Consider the following 16,192-nt stretch of genomic DNA (forward strand, 5'->3'; position numbering starts at 1 on the left):
GTCTTGGGAGATAAGGAGGTTTCTTAGATCTTTCAAAGGACTGAATAAACTATTGCTTTACTAAGGCTTGTTTAATTAGGGCTGCATGGAAAATATTTTAGCTGTTGTGAAGATGGGGTAGCGGATGTCGAAATTGCTCAGATAATTTCTGTGGAATACTAGTCACAGAGGCATATAGCACTACTTACAATCTTTTCACAGAGGAATAGGAATGACTAATACTGTAACACAATGTGACTTAGCAGTAAATTAAGCACCGAAAAAAACGTGTAAATATTGAAACATGGTTTCCAATTCGTTTTATTTGTGGGAAACAGCTACTCTATGTGTGCATTTCTTTTTGAAAAATCCTCCTCCGTATCCACTATATTCGACCTGTAACTGGTACACACATAGGCTCGTCAGCCACGTAATGTGAATTTGTCCTCTTCTCTTGCTGCTTTTCAACCTGTTATGATGTCCTGCTCCGGATGTAAAGTCTATATTTCTATCCACTTGGTAAACTTGAAGTGTGCCTTGTCCTACATGTATGGACTTGGTTTTTTTTAAACATGCAAACGATTAATTCATGACGTTTGGGTTTCTCAGTGGCAGCAGAGACTTATCTTCTATACCGTCTGACAATTTTTTATTTATTTCACGTTTATTTAACCAGGTAGGTCTTATTTAATTGACTTGCTAGCTCAGATATTTCTATTACTGGGACACTTCAGTCTTTCTAAACAGGGTATGGTAAAGATTGCCTTGTAATGGCATCAGAATAATTAAGGTACAATGAATGTAATACCTGGGAATTACAATATGAGGTATTTGCAGCATTTACACTATGATTTAGCACTTTGTATAGGCCACTATAGTCTGCCCTGCAAGCTCCAACTCATAAGGATTCTAGTCCAGTAGATCAATTATACAAATAATAACACTTTTCATGGTATGGAAAGATGTTTTTTGAATTGTCATCCTTCAAAGTTTTTTTAAGAGCAGAAAGGCACAAGCTCCACCCAGATAATACATTATATTTTACAATAAGCAATTTGTAAAAAAGAAAATATATATAATAATGTAAACTATACTGTACAGGTTTTCAGCATGAATACTTTTTCCCGTTGCTCTGTGTAACTCCAGTGATCACTTCTATTGACAGGATTAACGATTAATAATCAGTAACAACACATCAAGTTAAGCACTTGTATCTCGCTAAAGCACTTGCTATATACAATTTAATGTGTCTAAACCCACACAATCTACTCCATTGTACCACCAGAACTTCAAATATGCAGGAAGCAGCAATCCAATGCCAGTGAGTCTCATAGTCACAAAAGACTGTAGCTGTCACTACCATTTCTCAAAAGATCAGAGAGATATGTACTGTATAAACTGAAATGAGAGAAATTCACAACACTGTTATACATACAGTATGTATAAAGATGAATTATATGGTAATGAACTTGATATAGCGTCTCATCTCAGATTCAGCATATCTAACAGTTTACAAAGTAGGTCAAATTACAGAAGCTAGCTAAATCACTCAAATGAAAGACAGTCAAGAGCTTCAAATGATCAACTCATTCTCAGAAAAAACTAAACAATCCAAACACAGGTGAAACAAAATACCATCATTTGTCACTTTTAAAGGCAGTTGTCTTTTTCTTATTTTATCGTCATCATTCTAGAAAAACCAGTACAACAAATCATTGTATGTCTAAAAACAGACTGTCTTTGGTGAAGGGGAACCCACGGCAGTAGAGAAGCAAGATGCCGCTGTTACCTCCTCCCGATTTCACTTTGCCTCATGAAGTGAATGTTGTTGGCACTGTCAGAGAGCTCCAGGTACTGCTCCACGGAGAGCACGAAGTAGCCATCATAGCCGGGCACCTGTCCAGTGGAGAGCAGCTGCTGCCTCTCCCCCTCTGTCCAGAGCCTGGAGCCCTCATCTCCTTCCTCCAGCCTCCTTTGCTCGATGACCCAGGCCTGCTCCACCGCCCTCTGCCGGGCCACCTCCAGCACATGCTCCCTCTCCTCTTCCTCTGTGGCACCGTAGCGGATGTTGAAGCACAGAGTCCCGTGCTGCATCTGGATGTCAGCGAAGCGCCTAGTCCTCCCACCCACCACTGTCGTCATCTGGGACACGGTCATGTTGATGCCGTTTTCCAGGACGCGACCCACTCCGGTGTGGCCGACCACTCCCAGGTCCCCCTCCAACAGGCCAGGCTTGATAAAGTAGTGAGTGTCCAGACCGCCCACCGTGAAGTGCAGGCCGGAGAGGTAGACCGCGTGGTTTAGGATTGCTGCCACACGTCGGCTGTCCTCGCTCGCCACCCCAATGATTTCGGTGGTGACGACATTATCTCTGATGGCAAACTTGACACCCTTACCAAAGATGGAGGAGATGGCAGAGAAGCGGGGCCTCCGGCCATGCCACGCCCCCAGCTGACCACTCACCTTACGCATAGGCAGCCGGTCCAGAGAGATGAAGTTCTTCAGGTGTTTCTGCAACTCACACTGGATACCCAACAGAACCTGGCAGACAAACACACATGGGATGGTTATCTAATGATAAGGATTATGAGGAGGTTATGTAATATCTAAGGATCATACTGGAGATTAGGCTCTGTCTAGGCCTAGTCTAGGTTTAGCTCACCTTACTAGGGTCCCAGTCTTGTGTTTTGGTTTGAGTCCTCATCATTTCATAAGTTTGCTCCATGCTCTCCACCTCCGGTTTGGGGTAACCAGGGACAACGTTGTGGAGCTGGAACCCAAACAGTTGCAACCAACTGCTAATGTCTGGAGACAGAAGGTATTGAGGAGTCAATGACAGGGCATAGAATTTGAGATTTTGTCATGCAACACAATTGAGAGTCCTATTTTCTATATAGTTTAAATGTTTGTCTTCAGGAAGTAGACATAGTTTACCTGTAGTGAACTTGGTGACATCCTGTAACTCTCCAACCGGGTAGTTGTTTTTGAAGGAGTAGAGGTTGAAAGGCTTCGGGTTGATGCTGAGCTCCATCCACAGGTTATGGTTGGGAGTGGTCCACCTCCCAGCCACCACATCATAGTCCCTCCTCCCCAGGTGGACCAGCTTTGTCAGCGCGTCATATAGACCGCCTTGGAACCCGATGATCAGCTGAAAGGATGGGTTTGAGTCTTGGTAGATGTCTCCGTAAGGGGTGTAAAGCATCTCCTTGACGATGTGTCCTCGGCTACTGAAGATGGCCAGTGGCGTGCCAGAGTTATCACAGGCTACGTAGTACTCCTCCCCGCTGCTCAGCTCCATGGCGATGAGGTGTCCCTGCAGGTCATAATACAGGGAAGTGATCTCAGAGCTGGAGTGGTTGTACATGTGGGTCACCCTGGTGGGTTTGGTCAGGTCAGCGTAGAAGAACTGCAGCTGCTGGCCGTCACTGGTCCTGCTGGCCACCCGCCTGCCCAGGCCATCGTAGCGGTAGTGAACACTCCTCTCTGACACTTTGTCAAACGCTTTTGCAAGCAGCCCGTTGGAGTTGTAATCAAACATGACATTGCCCCGCAGGTGAAGAAAGCCATCTTCATCCATTTTGTACTGAATTTCTCCGAGTCGTGTTATGCGGTCTCGTAAGTCGTAGCGCAGCGGCGTGAGTCTAGCACTGTTGCCATGACTCAGTAAATTAATGTTGCCATTGAGGTCGTAACTATAGCGCCACTGTGGCCTATCATTCACCGACACAGCCTGGAGCTGACTATCAGCATCATACTCGTATGAGTAGCGTGTGATGTTGTTATCCACACCAATTCTGATGTCACAGATAGTGATGCGGCCCATGTTGTCATACTGCACTGTCATCCAGTAGGCAATAGACTTCAGGATCTCGTACTGGACCTCAATTACTTGTCCGTTCGCATTAAATATCTTAGTGTGCTTCATGATGTGTGTAGTGATCACTTGATTGAGGTCATAGTTTATGACACTGAATTTTCCAAACTGTTCAATCCTTCCAGACACGTCAACATAACGGTAAAGGTCAATGGGAAGAGGAGTTTCATTGATCATGGCCTGCATGCTGGTGACCCGGAAGTTATTATAGCTGTAGTCAAATCTGGCATTCACCAGGCCCTCCACACTAAACCTATAGATCTGTCTCCCAACCAGAGGACCTGTGGGGAGAAGGATGAGGTAATTAAAGTTAGATTTCTCAATATTTATAAGATGAAATCACAATTTCATCTTTAAAAAAACTCAGGCATAAATGAAACAGTCTTTTATAATGAAGTACATTTGCATGACTCTAGCAGCTCTTCAAAGTTTGAAGACATACTTATTGTATCATCAATAGCAGAGCAGAGATACCCAGAAGACTAATCCAGTACCTCAAACAGTCTTGTTCACACCCATATGGATTGCACATTATAAAACAGAGGCAAAGTATTTGTATGTCTGCCTCAACTAAACTAACTAACTAACTAAAGCAGAATTAAAGACTTGTACATTTTAATCACTTCTGTCCTTAGGATATGAAAATTGCACTGAGATTGTTGCATGATATTATGTGACTGCAAATGAAGTTGGAGGCTGCTGACCTGTGATGCTTGAAATTGCAGGGGTGTGATACATTCAAAGCAATTGAATGGCAGTTAATTAATGTGGGTTTATTCACTCTCCCATTCAGCTCTGTAAAGGCCTCTAACAACATATTCAATACCTTCATTTGGGCTCAAACCAGCTGAGGAACTCAGAGCAAAAAGGCAGAGACCTCACTAAAAAGACTGCCTAGCCTACAGTATGATACTTAGTGTACTGTAGGTATGAGAAAAGGTTCATTCATTTGACATCTACACTACTTAAGTGATAGTATTTTACACCACTGCCTATTACACACTAAGTAAAATACTTTGAGGTACTACTTTAGTAGTAGCTGCTTATATTTTTTACTCGATTTCATTGCTTTTTTTTATTAGATTACTTTTTAATGTCTTCATCGAAGTGACAGTGTTGACAGAGAAAGATGTTGAAATGCTGAATTTTGGCCCGATTGCAAACCTTTATTCATATTTAATTCTCCATGTGGTCTATATTAAAAATGGCAGTTCCATTAATCGAACAGGCTTTTAAAATTCAATACTCAAATATCAAAGGGACGCAAAAGGCACTCATTTCATGGAATGACCCAGCTACATTTTCTAGTAATATATCCAGGCTTATCATTGAGCCAGCCAAATCCACCGGCCAGGCTATATAATACATTCTTAAGTATTCTCATCCATGCTCTCGCCTACCATCATCCCTCTCTCTGCTGTCCCTGATTGCTTATTTGCTTCAAATCAGACTTATTGTGGCCCAGCCAGTGGAGGACCTGGGATACTATTAAGTACAGGTTCATGTCAATTCGTTAGGAGAAAAATCAAGGTGTATCTGTGCATGGAGATCAGGAGAGACCAGCAGAGTATGGTGACCCCCAACAGAGAGGCATGTATGTCTCAAAAGGACAGAATACAAGTCTGTGAAGCTGAGGAAATTGCTCATCAGTGCACAGCAGCACTCCCAATCTCCAACTATCCAGAATGGTTTCTGATTTGGTGCCCTATATAAGTGTGCAATTCCATATTGGCTTTATAGGGATTTCAAATCCCAACAAAGTTTCGGAGTCGTCCATGGATTTAGGTTCCAAAAATAGATTTCAACTTAGCAGGATGAATAGGATATATACATTCTCATGGGTGAATTATTGGGGCCATACACCTGAGGATATATTTCAAGAGGTGCTAATAGTGTACTTCATGATGGTATGCTCAATCTCTCAAAGCAGACTTATATGTCAAATATGTATGTAAAGCATTATCAGAATTGCTTATAGTGATAAGAACTCACAATAAAGGATAATCCTCAGCTATGCCTAAAGGCCTCCTCATCTCATATAGTTTATTGTATTACACTCCTGCAGAGGCACAGCCATTTGTGGTTTCGTTTCTTACATTAACCTGTCATAATACATTCCATTATAAAAATCAATAAGCTACTTTATGGCATGCCATTCATTTTGAATCTCTTATCTTCTTGTCATTATGTGAGGATCATACGTCATTACTGAAGTTTAACTGGCTTGTTTTCGCTTGTAACGTTCTTCAGCGCTATTCCCCACTAAGTTAACTAGAAGGTTGGTCTGTTTTGTGGTACCTGTCTGTCTGTAGCGGATGGTGCACATGAAGCCCTGGTTCATGAGGTGGATGGTCTTCACCCCCCCAGAGGCCTCTTCGTAGGTGTAGGTGACCAGGGTGGTGTCGTACAGGATCTCTGCCAGGCGGGACTGGCGTGTGTAGTGGTAGAGGATACGGCGGCCCGTGCCCAGGTACAGAGTCTGGAGCAGGCGGCCATCATGGCTGTAGTCCTGGATCACAGACGCTCCGCTGCTGTCTGGTGGGCTATAGGTGTTCCTGTAGTAGCCCACTGACAGCATGGACTGCAGACTGTGACGCACCATACTGGGCATGGTCACAGATATCAGGTAGTCTGTGTGGTCATACTCAAACGTGTACCGCCGCTGGCTGTGCAACAGCAGCATGACCGACTGCAGAACACACAAACAAAAGTAGATTAATCTCTTTATGCATTGGACTCTTTCTGGAGCCATCACATGTCTAGCAAATTACTGAATACCTTCTCCAGGAAAGTGTAGCTCCATATCTTCCCACTGGTCCATGTTCTGGAAACCACCTTCCCGTTCTCATACTCCAGTTTCTCTGACCAGTTACCCCTCTGGATGCTGGTCACCAGGCCTGCTGGAGAATAGGTCACATTCACCTCATTGTACTTGCTGCTGGGAGACCAGACGATGGGACGACCCATCTGGTCATAGAGGATCTGCAGGGTGAACTTGCGGTGGTCGTCATAGATCTTGCCCACTCGTGTGGCTTGGTTAAAGTCTATGGACAGCACATTTCTGTTGTGAGCCTGGGGTTGGTGAGAGACAAGAATGACACTTGAGTGAGTGGTACAGCCATTCCTCTGACTAATACTACAGCTATTGACTATTTCTCCCAAAAGTTTGCCGTTTTATCTATATAACAATGATGCAAATGTTTCAAAAACAAATCCACTGTGCCGATTTAAAATGGAGGCTTTTAAAGACTTCAATGTGATGGTAAATGAGTGTTTCACCATTAATAGCAATTCAGACAGGCAGTAATGGAGCTGAATGTTCCCTCTGCCTCAGCTCAACTAGAAATGGGCCCTAAATGCTTTTATTTCATTTAATCCTAATTTGGAGGAGGAATAAGTCAAACATTCTGCACCCTTTCCCCCCTCATTATCCTCCTCTCTCTGACAGAGTCATCATCGTCTCTCCCTCTCTATGTGCATGTTCAATGAAGTCTGGGTTACAATTGATTTTCCATTTTCACTGTCTGAATCTAAAAATATTCCACTAAGAAGTTCTAGGGATCCATAATATTTGAGCAAGTCATGTGTAAATGTGACTCGTTTCAGTAAACTAGGCGTATGTTGCTCACGACTTCACAGGAGAGGCATTTGAATGTAAACTTTTTTTGCTCAAAATGTGTTTTTTTGGCAGAAATGCCTTCTGGAACATGTGAACTTTCATGTGCCTTAACAAACTTGCATGCCATCTGTAAATAGGAAGAAAATAGTTAAATTTCAAGTTGGTTTAGCCACAAAAAAAGGTAGGAACCTTCCCGCTAGCCATGATTGGCTTGGACATACCAAGAGATAAGTTTAGATCCTTCTGTAGCTCAGTTGGTAGAGCATGGCGCTTGTAACGCCAGGGTAGTGGGTTCGATTCCCGGGACCACCCATACGTAGAATGTATGCACACATGACTGTAAGTCGCTTTGGATAAAAGCGTCTGCTAAATGGCATATTATTTATTATTATTTTTTAGATTGGTCTGCCATGTAGCACGCTTCTGTCTATAACATAAGCTGCTCAGTATGTGAAGGTAGTCCTTTCTAATACAGCTTTAAAAAAAAGGATTTCACAAACAACTGAAAAAGTATTGCTAATGCTCTCCACTTTCTGGAGCACCGAGTTTTGAAATCAGTGGAATGTCCGGTGGAAGCAGACTGTTGTATTAAACACCTGTCTCCGGGTTACATTTTAAAACGAAGGGCAACTGTGGCATCCATGACATAGAGGGAGAAACATTCATCCATGTATAGAGTAAGAGAGTCTAGCTAGCTACATTTTCAGATATTATACGTGTCAGAAAGTCATTGTCATTGCAAGTTAAACTGTACTTTTAGCTGGCTAGCTAACATTAGCTGGCTGGTTCACTAGCTAACATTACGTGTATGATCTGTGTAGTAACATTATTCGTATCTCAGAGCCATTTGCATTGCTCGTTGTAGCCTAATGTTAGCTAGCTAGCTAATATTGAACCTAGTTGGTTAGTTTTAGCTACCAGCAGATTAATATAGGGTAGTAACATTATGAGTTGGGATTATGGTTCATTGTTAAGATAGCTACATTTATAAACAAAAGACTCCATCCACTATGCAAGTAACCGTTTCACTGTACCATTTACACCTACTGTATCCTGTGAATGTTACAAATAAACATGATTTTATTTGATACAGTGTGCGTTTACCAGAGACGGTAATGTGAAGAACAACGTGACCTGCACCAAAGTCAAATTATTATACAACGTTAGGCCAATGAGACAGTGTCCAAGTTCTGAAATTCTCCAGTAGAATGCCCCGCTTTTATTTCACACTCAAAACCATAAGGTATTTTCTGTAATAAGCTGGCAATTAACTTGTAAATAATGACCTTGTTGTGAGTTTATTTTCCTGTAATAATGAATACAAATGAGCTAAAGTTAAGACATTGTCAGCTCTATGATTTGGACATTATTATTATTTGAACAAGATAGAAACATTGTTTAGAAAGTTGCTTTTAGGTGCCTGGTTTGCTAGATTGACATATACTAAATTACTTTAAAGGATGGGTTTATTGGTGTTAAAATACCAGTTATGCTATTTTACATTTTTGTGTTACATTTTATTTTACGTTTTTGTGTTTATACTTTTTCATAATGACAAGTTTGATATCGGACCACAATAGAATGTTGGGCACCCGAGTTGCATAGCAGTCTAAGGCACTGCATCTCAGTGCAAGAAGCATCACTACAGTCCCTGGTTTGAATTCAGGCTGAATCACATCCAACCGTTATTGGGAGTCCCATAGGGTGGCGCACAATTGGCCCGGCATCGTCTGGGTTTGGCCATGGTAAGCAGTCATTGTAAATAAGATTTTGTTCTTAACTGACTTAAAAATGAATGATGTCACTTCGACAACTGTCTACAGACATAGCATAAACCAGCCTTTATTCTTGAAATCTTTGGTTGTTTAGTACACTACCATACTCACTATGTTTAGCACATGGCCTCACATGTGAATCCTTAAAGAGATGGGTAGGGCTAAGGCTTAAGGTGTGAACAATCGTGAATGGGTGTAGAGAAAGAAGAGCTCTCCAGTATGTGTACCAAAACATTCATGGGCCCTTTTCTCAAAAGTGGAGTTACAAGTTTATCAACTTTCAAAGCAGAATTACTTTCCCCATTGTTACTCAACTGTAGTATACGATATACCATTTTGTAGCTCACTACTTTTTTCCAATGTAAAAATCACTTTCAAATTTTGCTACATAAGACCAAATTGAGCCGGTCAGTCACACATCTTCTATTTAACATGACCTACAGTGTTATGGAAGAGTCATCAAACTCCCATAGGGTGACATTAGGTCTGTTGCATGTACGCTGCCATATTATACCATATGTAGACATTCCTCCCACACACACAAACATATGGTGAGGGGTATTGTGTTCACGCTGACTATTCTGCATCTTCCTCACCCTGAGCCTGCGTTCATAGGCCGTATAGTTCCCTTTAGCCTGGTCTCTTCTCTGCCTCCACTCGATGACGCTGTGAGCATGCTCGCCCGGCAGGGTGATGTTACACTTGCCCACCGTGGGGTTGACCACGCCCGCCGAGATGTGGGGTTCTGTGTTCAGGGTCACCTCCATGCCACTGGCGAACGTCACCCACAGAGAGCCGTCCGAACTCACACGGTACGTGTTCTGAGCATGCTCTGTGTGGGGCCATGGGACAAAGAGAGAGAGAGAGAGAGAGAGTAACAGAGAATTAGTGAGTGTGTGAGAGAGAGAATTAGTGAGTGTGCGAGAGAGAGTAAACTCATTCAGTATTACAACAGAGACAACTCATATTGTGACAGAAGACGGGTTCAACTGTAGACTACATACCGTACATGGTAGTTATAGCAGTCAGGGCATCCAGTAATACCATTGTCACCTCTTCAATAAAATACATGAATTATATTCTTCACAGCTCTTATTGTAGAGACAACAGAATGGTATATTATTGCATGTGCCATTTCATTGGTATCCCCTTGAGTAACTGATGAGAAACTGGCTCCGTATGTGTCTATGTGAGAACAGAGGTGTGACTTTGTGAAAGGAGACTTCTTCTCATTTCTTTCCTGTTTACTTCCTCACCAAATCTTTACAACTTTGTCAGACCTGCCATATCATTGTTATTTTAAGGCTCTATAAAATTGCTGTTGGGCCGTTATTAAAATTGTTCACCTCATAAAGACATGCATGTGAACAATGTGTTGACACCGAAATAACAGATACAGGGAGGAATATATTTGCTTCATCATTGGTAGTGAGCAGACAACATAAAAAGCTACTGCATGATAATGGGAAAAAAAAACGATATGAGAAAATGACACGGAACCTTACTACTACCTTGGCGTAATGTATAGATAGTGCTGGCAGCAGAGAAGTTTGTGGCTGTGATGAATTTCTCCCGATTTGAAGTGTCTGCTTCCACCCGCACTGATTTCTCCATATTGCCGTGGAAACTGCTGACCTCTCCCGTTGGAAAGGTGACATTGATGAGATGACCGTCATAATTATACCTGGTAAAGGAAACTCAGTCAAATAACATCCTACCAATGTCTGAAATGTGGATCTTACATCATTGTGACATCCTTGTGTAGTAAAATGGTAATATTTCAGTGGATTCGAGAATATTCCTATTCTGAAAGGTGTAGATCCCCAGCTTCACCACTGGGAGGCAGTATAATGATGCTGCTGGAACAAAGGAGCCAATGAGGTATGACCTCCAAAGGCAGTCTTACCGCAGGACACTGAGGACAGTCTGAGAATGGGTTTTCGGTGGATTTAGGATTTTTCATAGAGACACAATGAAGGAGAGGGTTTTACTGCCGATCAAACAAAATTAAGAGGCAGTGAAAAGGATTCTTTGCCCCTGACATCCGAACGGATTTTAAACCCAAAGCGCCCCTGAACAAATCCCTAAAAATGCCTATGCAAACATTTTATATAATCACACTATTCCCAGTTCCCTTTGAGGCTTTGAATTGCCAACAAAAAGAAGACAATTTCTGCAGGCCAGCGTATGGATTTCCCCCAATTACAGAAAAACATAATTTTGGAAATAATCTATTAGAAAATACATGTATATTTCATTTTTTCGGACAATGTAATTTATACACACCTTTCAAATTTCACACATTCCTAACTCTGAAAAAACTGCAGCAAAATTCTGCAGCAAAATGTTACCATAAAACGGGAGTGTAGGTGGTGAAGCACTTACAGCTTCACACAGGCAGACAGGAAAAAGAATATGGCTATGATCTGAAGGGTGCTAATAGATGATATTATCAAGCAGAATGAAATTGACATGAATAGAGAGGAAGGAGCATGGTGGAAAACTCACTCATATACTGTTGTCCAGGCGTTCTCATTGCTCATGGTTGCCAGGAGACCAGAGTTGCCATGGTAGCTGATCTGCGCCAGGTCATGCGCCAGGGCGGAGACTTTCTTGAGGACGCCCCCGTTGCTGATCGTGAGCCAATAGACCTGACCCCCGGGAACCAGTAGCCAGAGGGGGACACCGTTGGCATCGCGGCGCACATGGACCATGGTGCCATCGCTGGTGACCACGGCGCTCACGTCACCCTCTCCTGAGTAGGTGAAGTTATAGACGTAGTCTCCGGTGACCAGGCTGCGGGTGTGGAGGTGAGTGCCGTTGACACTGAACAGATAGAGCTCCTGGTCCACCACAGAGGTGATCTCATACATGCTGTTCTGATTGAGCTGGGGCCTGTTGGGGGACAAGGCCCTGATACGGATGTTCCCCAGGTCAGAGATGTACAGAGTCCCATTAGGGGAAACAGCCAGGGAGGAGGGAGCCTTCAGCTTGGCATCACGGGCATATCCACCATCTCCTGTGGGAACAGGACAATGAAGAAATTAAGCACTTAACTAGCTAAGGTAGAATACATTGAGTCAAATGAGAGTCAATCATAAACAACTATTTATGTATTCATACTTTACTGAATAATATTGTGATGTTTGATAAGTTGCAATGTCAAATAAAGTTATGAATAATACATCCGGGACAATAAAGTGAGGAGTGTTGTGTGAAAGGGAAATAAACTCATTGTTCATCCCACCACTCCACTGAGCTATTTCACACGTTAAAGCTTGTTTGTTTTGTCAAGCTAGACTGATGCAACCATAAACATTGGGCGGGTATAATAGTTCCAAATCATTGCTTCAGAGCATGTCCATCCAGAGAGCCTCTCTGCAGGCCTTTGATAGACTGCTGAATTGAGTCTGAGGCATAATGGCATGCTCAGTAGGGGACCCACCGGAAAAGCAGTCACAGTTGGGGTCGATCTTGCAGTCACACTCAGTGGGCGCCCCGGCCACCACAGAGATCTCCCCGTTGGTGGTGACCTGCTGGATGCGGTTGATCTTCCTCTCGTCCGTCTCAGCGATGTAGAGCGTGCCCTGGTGGGACACGGTGATGGCCTTGGCTGCCTCCAGGGTGGAATGGACGGCTGCCTTACTGACCAGGTAGTGGTCGATCCCAGGGACCTGGCAGTGGATGGGCCGGCCCGCCACGATCCTCACCTGGCTGCTCTCGGACACCTGGATCACTATGTTGTTGTCCAGGATGTACAGGGAGTTGTCCATCGGGTTGACAGCCAGGTAGGTGGGCCACTCTAGACGAACCTAGAGCAGGGAAAACACCGTTTAACAAGCATATACACTGAGTGTACAAAAAGTTAGGAACATCTTCCGATTGAGTTGTATCCCCTTTTGCCTTAAGAACTGCCTCAATTCATCGGGGCAAGGACTACAAGGTGTTAAAAGTGTTCCACAGAAATGCTGGCCCATGTTGACTCCAATGCTTCCCGCAGTTGTGTCAAGTTGGCTGGATGTCCTTTGGGTGGTGGACCATTCTTGATACACATGGGAAAGTGTTGAGCTTGAAAAATCCAGCAGCGTTTCAGTTCTTGACACAATCAAACCGGTGCGCCTGGCACCAACTACCATACCCCATTCAAAGGCACTTAAATATTTTGTCTTGCCTATTCACCCTCTGAATGGCACACACAAAATCCATGTCTTAATTGTCTCAAGGTTACAAATCCTTCTTTAACAGTCTCCTCCTGTTCATCTGCACTGATTGAAGTGGATTTAACAGGTGACAACAATAAGTGATCATAGCTTTCACCTGGATTTACCTGGCCAGTATGTCATGGAAAGAGCCGGTGCTCCTAATGTGTTGTACACTCAGTGTACTTGTCATATTGATGGATGCCACACAGTTTCTCCTGAAACATTTCCTTTCCAGTTGTCCCACTGTCTTTGATTATGCATTATATTGAAATGTTATGTAAATGTAGTAGTAAGAATAGCACATATACTGTGTAGACTGCTTGGAGATTGTCTGTCTGTGTCACATATTCAGAAATGTCAAGTGGGCAATTCATAATAGAGAACATTTTGTGAAAGCCTTATAATAGCATGTGACTACTGAGAAAAAAAGCTGTACGTTGTGCTCGTTCTGTACAAGTAGTAATGTCACTGTAAGGTCATTTTTGGATGTGTGCTCACACAGTGTTCCCATAAGACTCAGCTAAGGATACATTTAAAATAAAAAGCTCCATGGTACAGTTCACTAATTCTGAGTGGGATACTTAAGGGTGCTGGACAAAGTCCTAATAAAGAAAGCTTCCCATATAATCGCCCCTGTGTTTAATTGGATCATGAAAAACCATTCTTACACCACAAATAATGGGTGGTAAGTGTTCCTGCACAATAGGGGTGAATGATTCAGATTGGTGGAGGATATAATTAGTTGCCATCTCACCTTCAAGCACTCGGAGATGATCTGATGAAGGGGCTGTATGCAAGTCAATTGTCCGTGAATGAAAGGAATCCGTTCAGAAATAATTTGACACTTCTCTACACAGGTAACAAAATATACTGACAGCATAGCGTCCGCACATTGAAATTGGAAGTACGTTTTCCCACTGCAGCCATTGTTTTAAAGCACATCCTAACACGTCTGTCTTGTGAGAGAAGACTGGCAGCTCAGTGTTTGAAAATAACTTCCCACAAAAAGAACACAAATTGACAATACATGAACATATTTTTCTCCTGTGTTTTAAAAAGCAAAATCAAAGCAATGAGCTCCATCAAAAAAAACGGTGATATGCTTGCATTTTGTTTGCCTGAAAATCTGGAATGGTGAGGACTGTCACATATATGATAATACGCTATCACTGAACTATTCCATTCTTTAAATTCACTTTATACCCACACAATGCTAATCTGCTTGCAGTGACTCCATACAACTCTCTCCTAATCTTTATAATAAAGTGCCTTATTATTCACTTGAAGGGGTCTCATTTGCTAGGGGATGGGAACCAGAATGGTATGCCTTATTGCACCGTAAAGCCTGGAGTGGTGGATTGGATGGAGTATTGGACTCTCTTTGTTTCTTAGATCTCTCCAGCCTTCTATTGTTTTCAGAATGGCTTGGGGGAGAAACATATTGCTCTGGAGAATGAGACAATGTTTCTCAGCCAGTGTGATGCAACAATGAAATAACCTTAATTTTCCTCCTGCACAGCTTTGGTCCAAGCTGGGGACACAGTTTAAATTGATTGTCAAATGCAATAAGAATATGTTTGTGGGGCTGTGCATGCTAAGAGGCCTTAAGCCTTGCATACCCCGAAAACATGCAAGGAGAATTCTGGAGAAAGGGAAATACCACTGCCAAACATATATGTAAACTACAGTATCAACCACAATTTCAAAATGGCCAACACACATTACTGTGATTAGAGGCCTTGGCCTGAAAGTTTGGACATTTTATTCCATCACAGTGGAACATCAGACTTTGCATGTAAGATACGCGAGGAGGAGAGGGAGACAGCCAGCTCACAAATGAGCATCTTGAGGATGAAGTTGCTTGGAATAATTTCACTGCATAATACATCAGCGTAAAAGGCATTCAGAAAACCAACAAAATGAAAGCCAGGAACACAAAGCCTGAAATATGGACATTAAAAGAAAATCTTTCATGCAAGATATTATCTGAATTGCAAACATTTAATTTAATGCTTCATCCTGCTGCTTCTCATATGACTGAGCAGTTGACAAATGTCTATGGGATAATAGGCAGTGTCAATGACTGGCTTATTGTGATGCAAAATAGGGTATACAGTATCCTCCTATATGAAGGTTTAATTGAGACGTTATATACAGTATGCAAAGTCCCTGTAGCCTCTCTACAGCATCAGCCGCAGAAAATGCAAATGCTCTGGAGAAAACCCACACCCATAATGATGTTATATAGTTATGTATCTTTTCATGAGCACTTTGATGGGTTCATCAGCACGTGATCCAGTCCAGTGATGCGCATGGATAATCTTTCTAAAGAAGCAAATCTGTGCATAAGAGGGGAATTGCACGCTTCTTATGTGATAAGCCCTTATGAGGGCACAGCAGTTCATTTCCTGTTGCCTATTCAGAGCTGTGAGACCCACTCAGATGCGGGTCAATGTGCTGTGTTGCTGTGAAGAAGAGAGAAGGGGAGAGAGATGTTGAGAGAAATAGCAGAGCGAGAGAGAGAAAAGGGGGGAAAGAGATAGGAGGACAGAGAGGAAGGGAGAGGGGTAGAAAGAGAGAGGTAAAGCAAGAGAGAGAGTCTGTAGAGAGTGACTTTAATGCAGTGGTCCCAAAACTTTTGTGAGCCAAGATCACTGAGTCAAAATGAAGGGCTGAGATTTACCTCTCAGATAAAAAAAAAAACATTACTTAAAAAAACGTAAGCCTATGCAAAACAGTTTGC

General features: G+C 42.6%; 1 protein-coding gene across 1 annotated transcript in view; it reads right to left on the reverse strand.

The window, feature by feature from the left end:
* Positions 1 to 266: 266 nt before the first annotated feature.
* The window catches only part of tenm1 (teneurin transmembrane protein 1), a 214,180-nt gene continuing 198,254 nt past the window's right edge, over positions 267 to 16,192 (reverse strand). Inside the window, exons 24-32 of the mRNA XM_052458010.1 lie at positions 12,693 to 13,059; positions 11,756 to 12,266; positions 10,759 to 10,931; positions 9,844 to 10,079; positions 6,632 to 6,925; positions 6,152 to 6,542; positions 2,914 to 4,134; positions 2,642 to 2,784; positions 267 to 2,520 (exon numbers count right to left, since the gene is read on the reverse strand). Coding sequence (XP_052313970.1) covers positions 1,765 to 2,520; positions 2,642 to 2,784; positions 2,914 to 4,134; positions 6,152 to 6,542; positions 6,632 to 6,925; positions 9,844 to 10,079; positions 10,759 to 10,931; positions 11,756 to 12,266; positions 12,693 to 13,059 — 4,092 coding nt within the window. The 3' untranslated portion in view covers positions 267 to 1,764. The remainder of the gene's footprint in view (positions 2,521 to 2,641; positions 2,785 to 2,913; positions 4,135 to 6,151; positions 6,543 to 6,631; positions 6,926 to 9,843; positions 10,080 to 10,758; positions 10,932 to 11,755; positions 12,267 to 12,692; positions 13,060 to 16,192) is intronic.

The sequence above is a fragment of the Oncorhynchus keta genome, chromosome 12 (assembly GCF_023373465.1).
Source record: "Oncorhynchus keta strain PuntledgeMale-10-30-2019 chromosome 12, Oket_V2, whole genome shotgun sequence".
Lineage (NCBI taxonomy): Eukaryota > Metazoa > Chordata > Actinopteri > Salmoniformes > Salmonidae > Oncorhynchus > Oncorhynchus keta.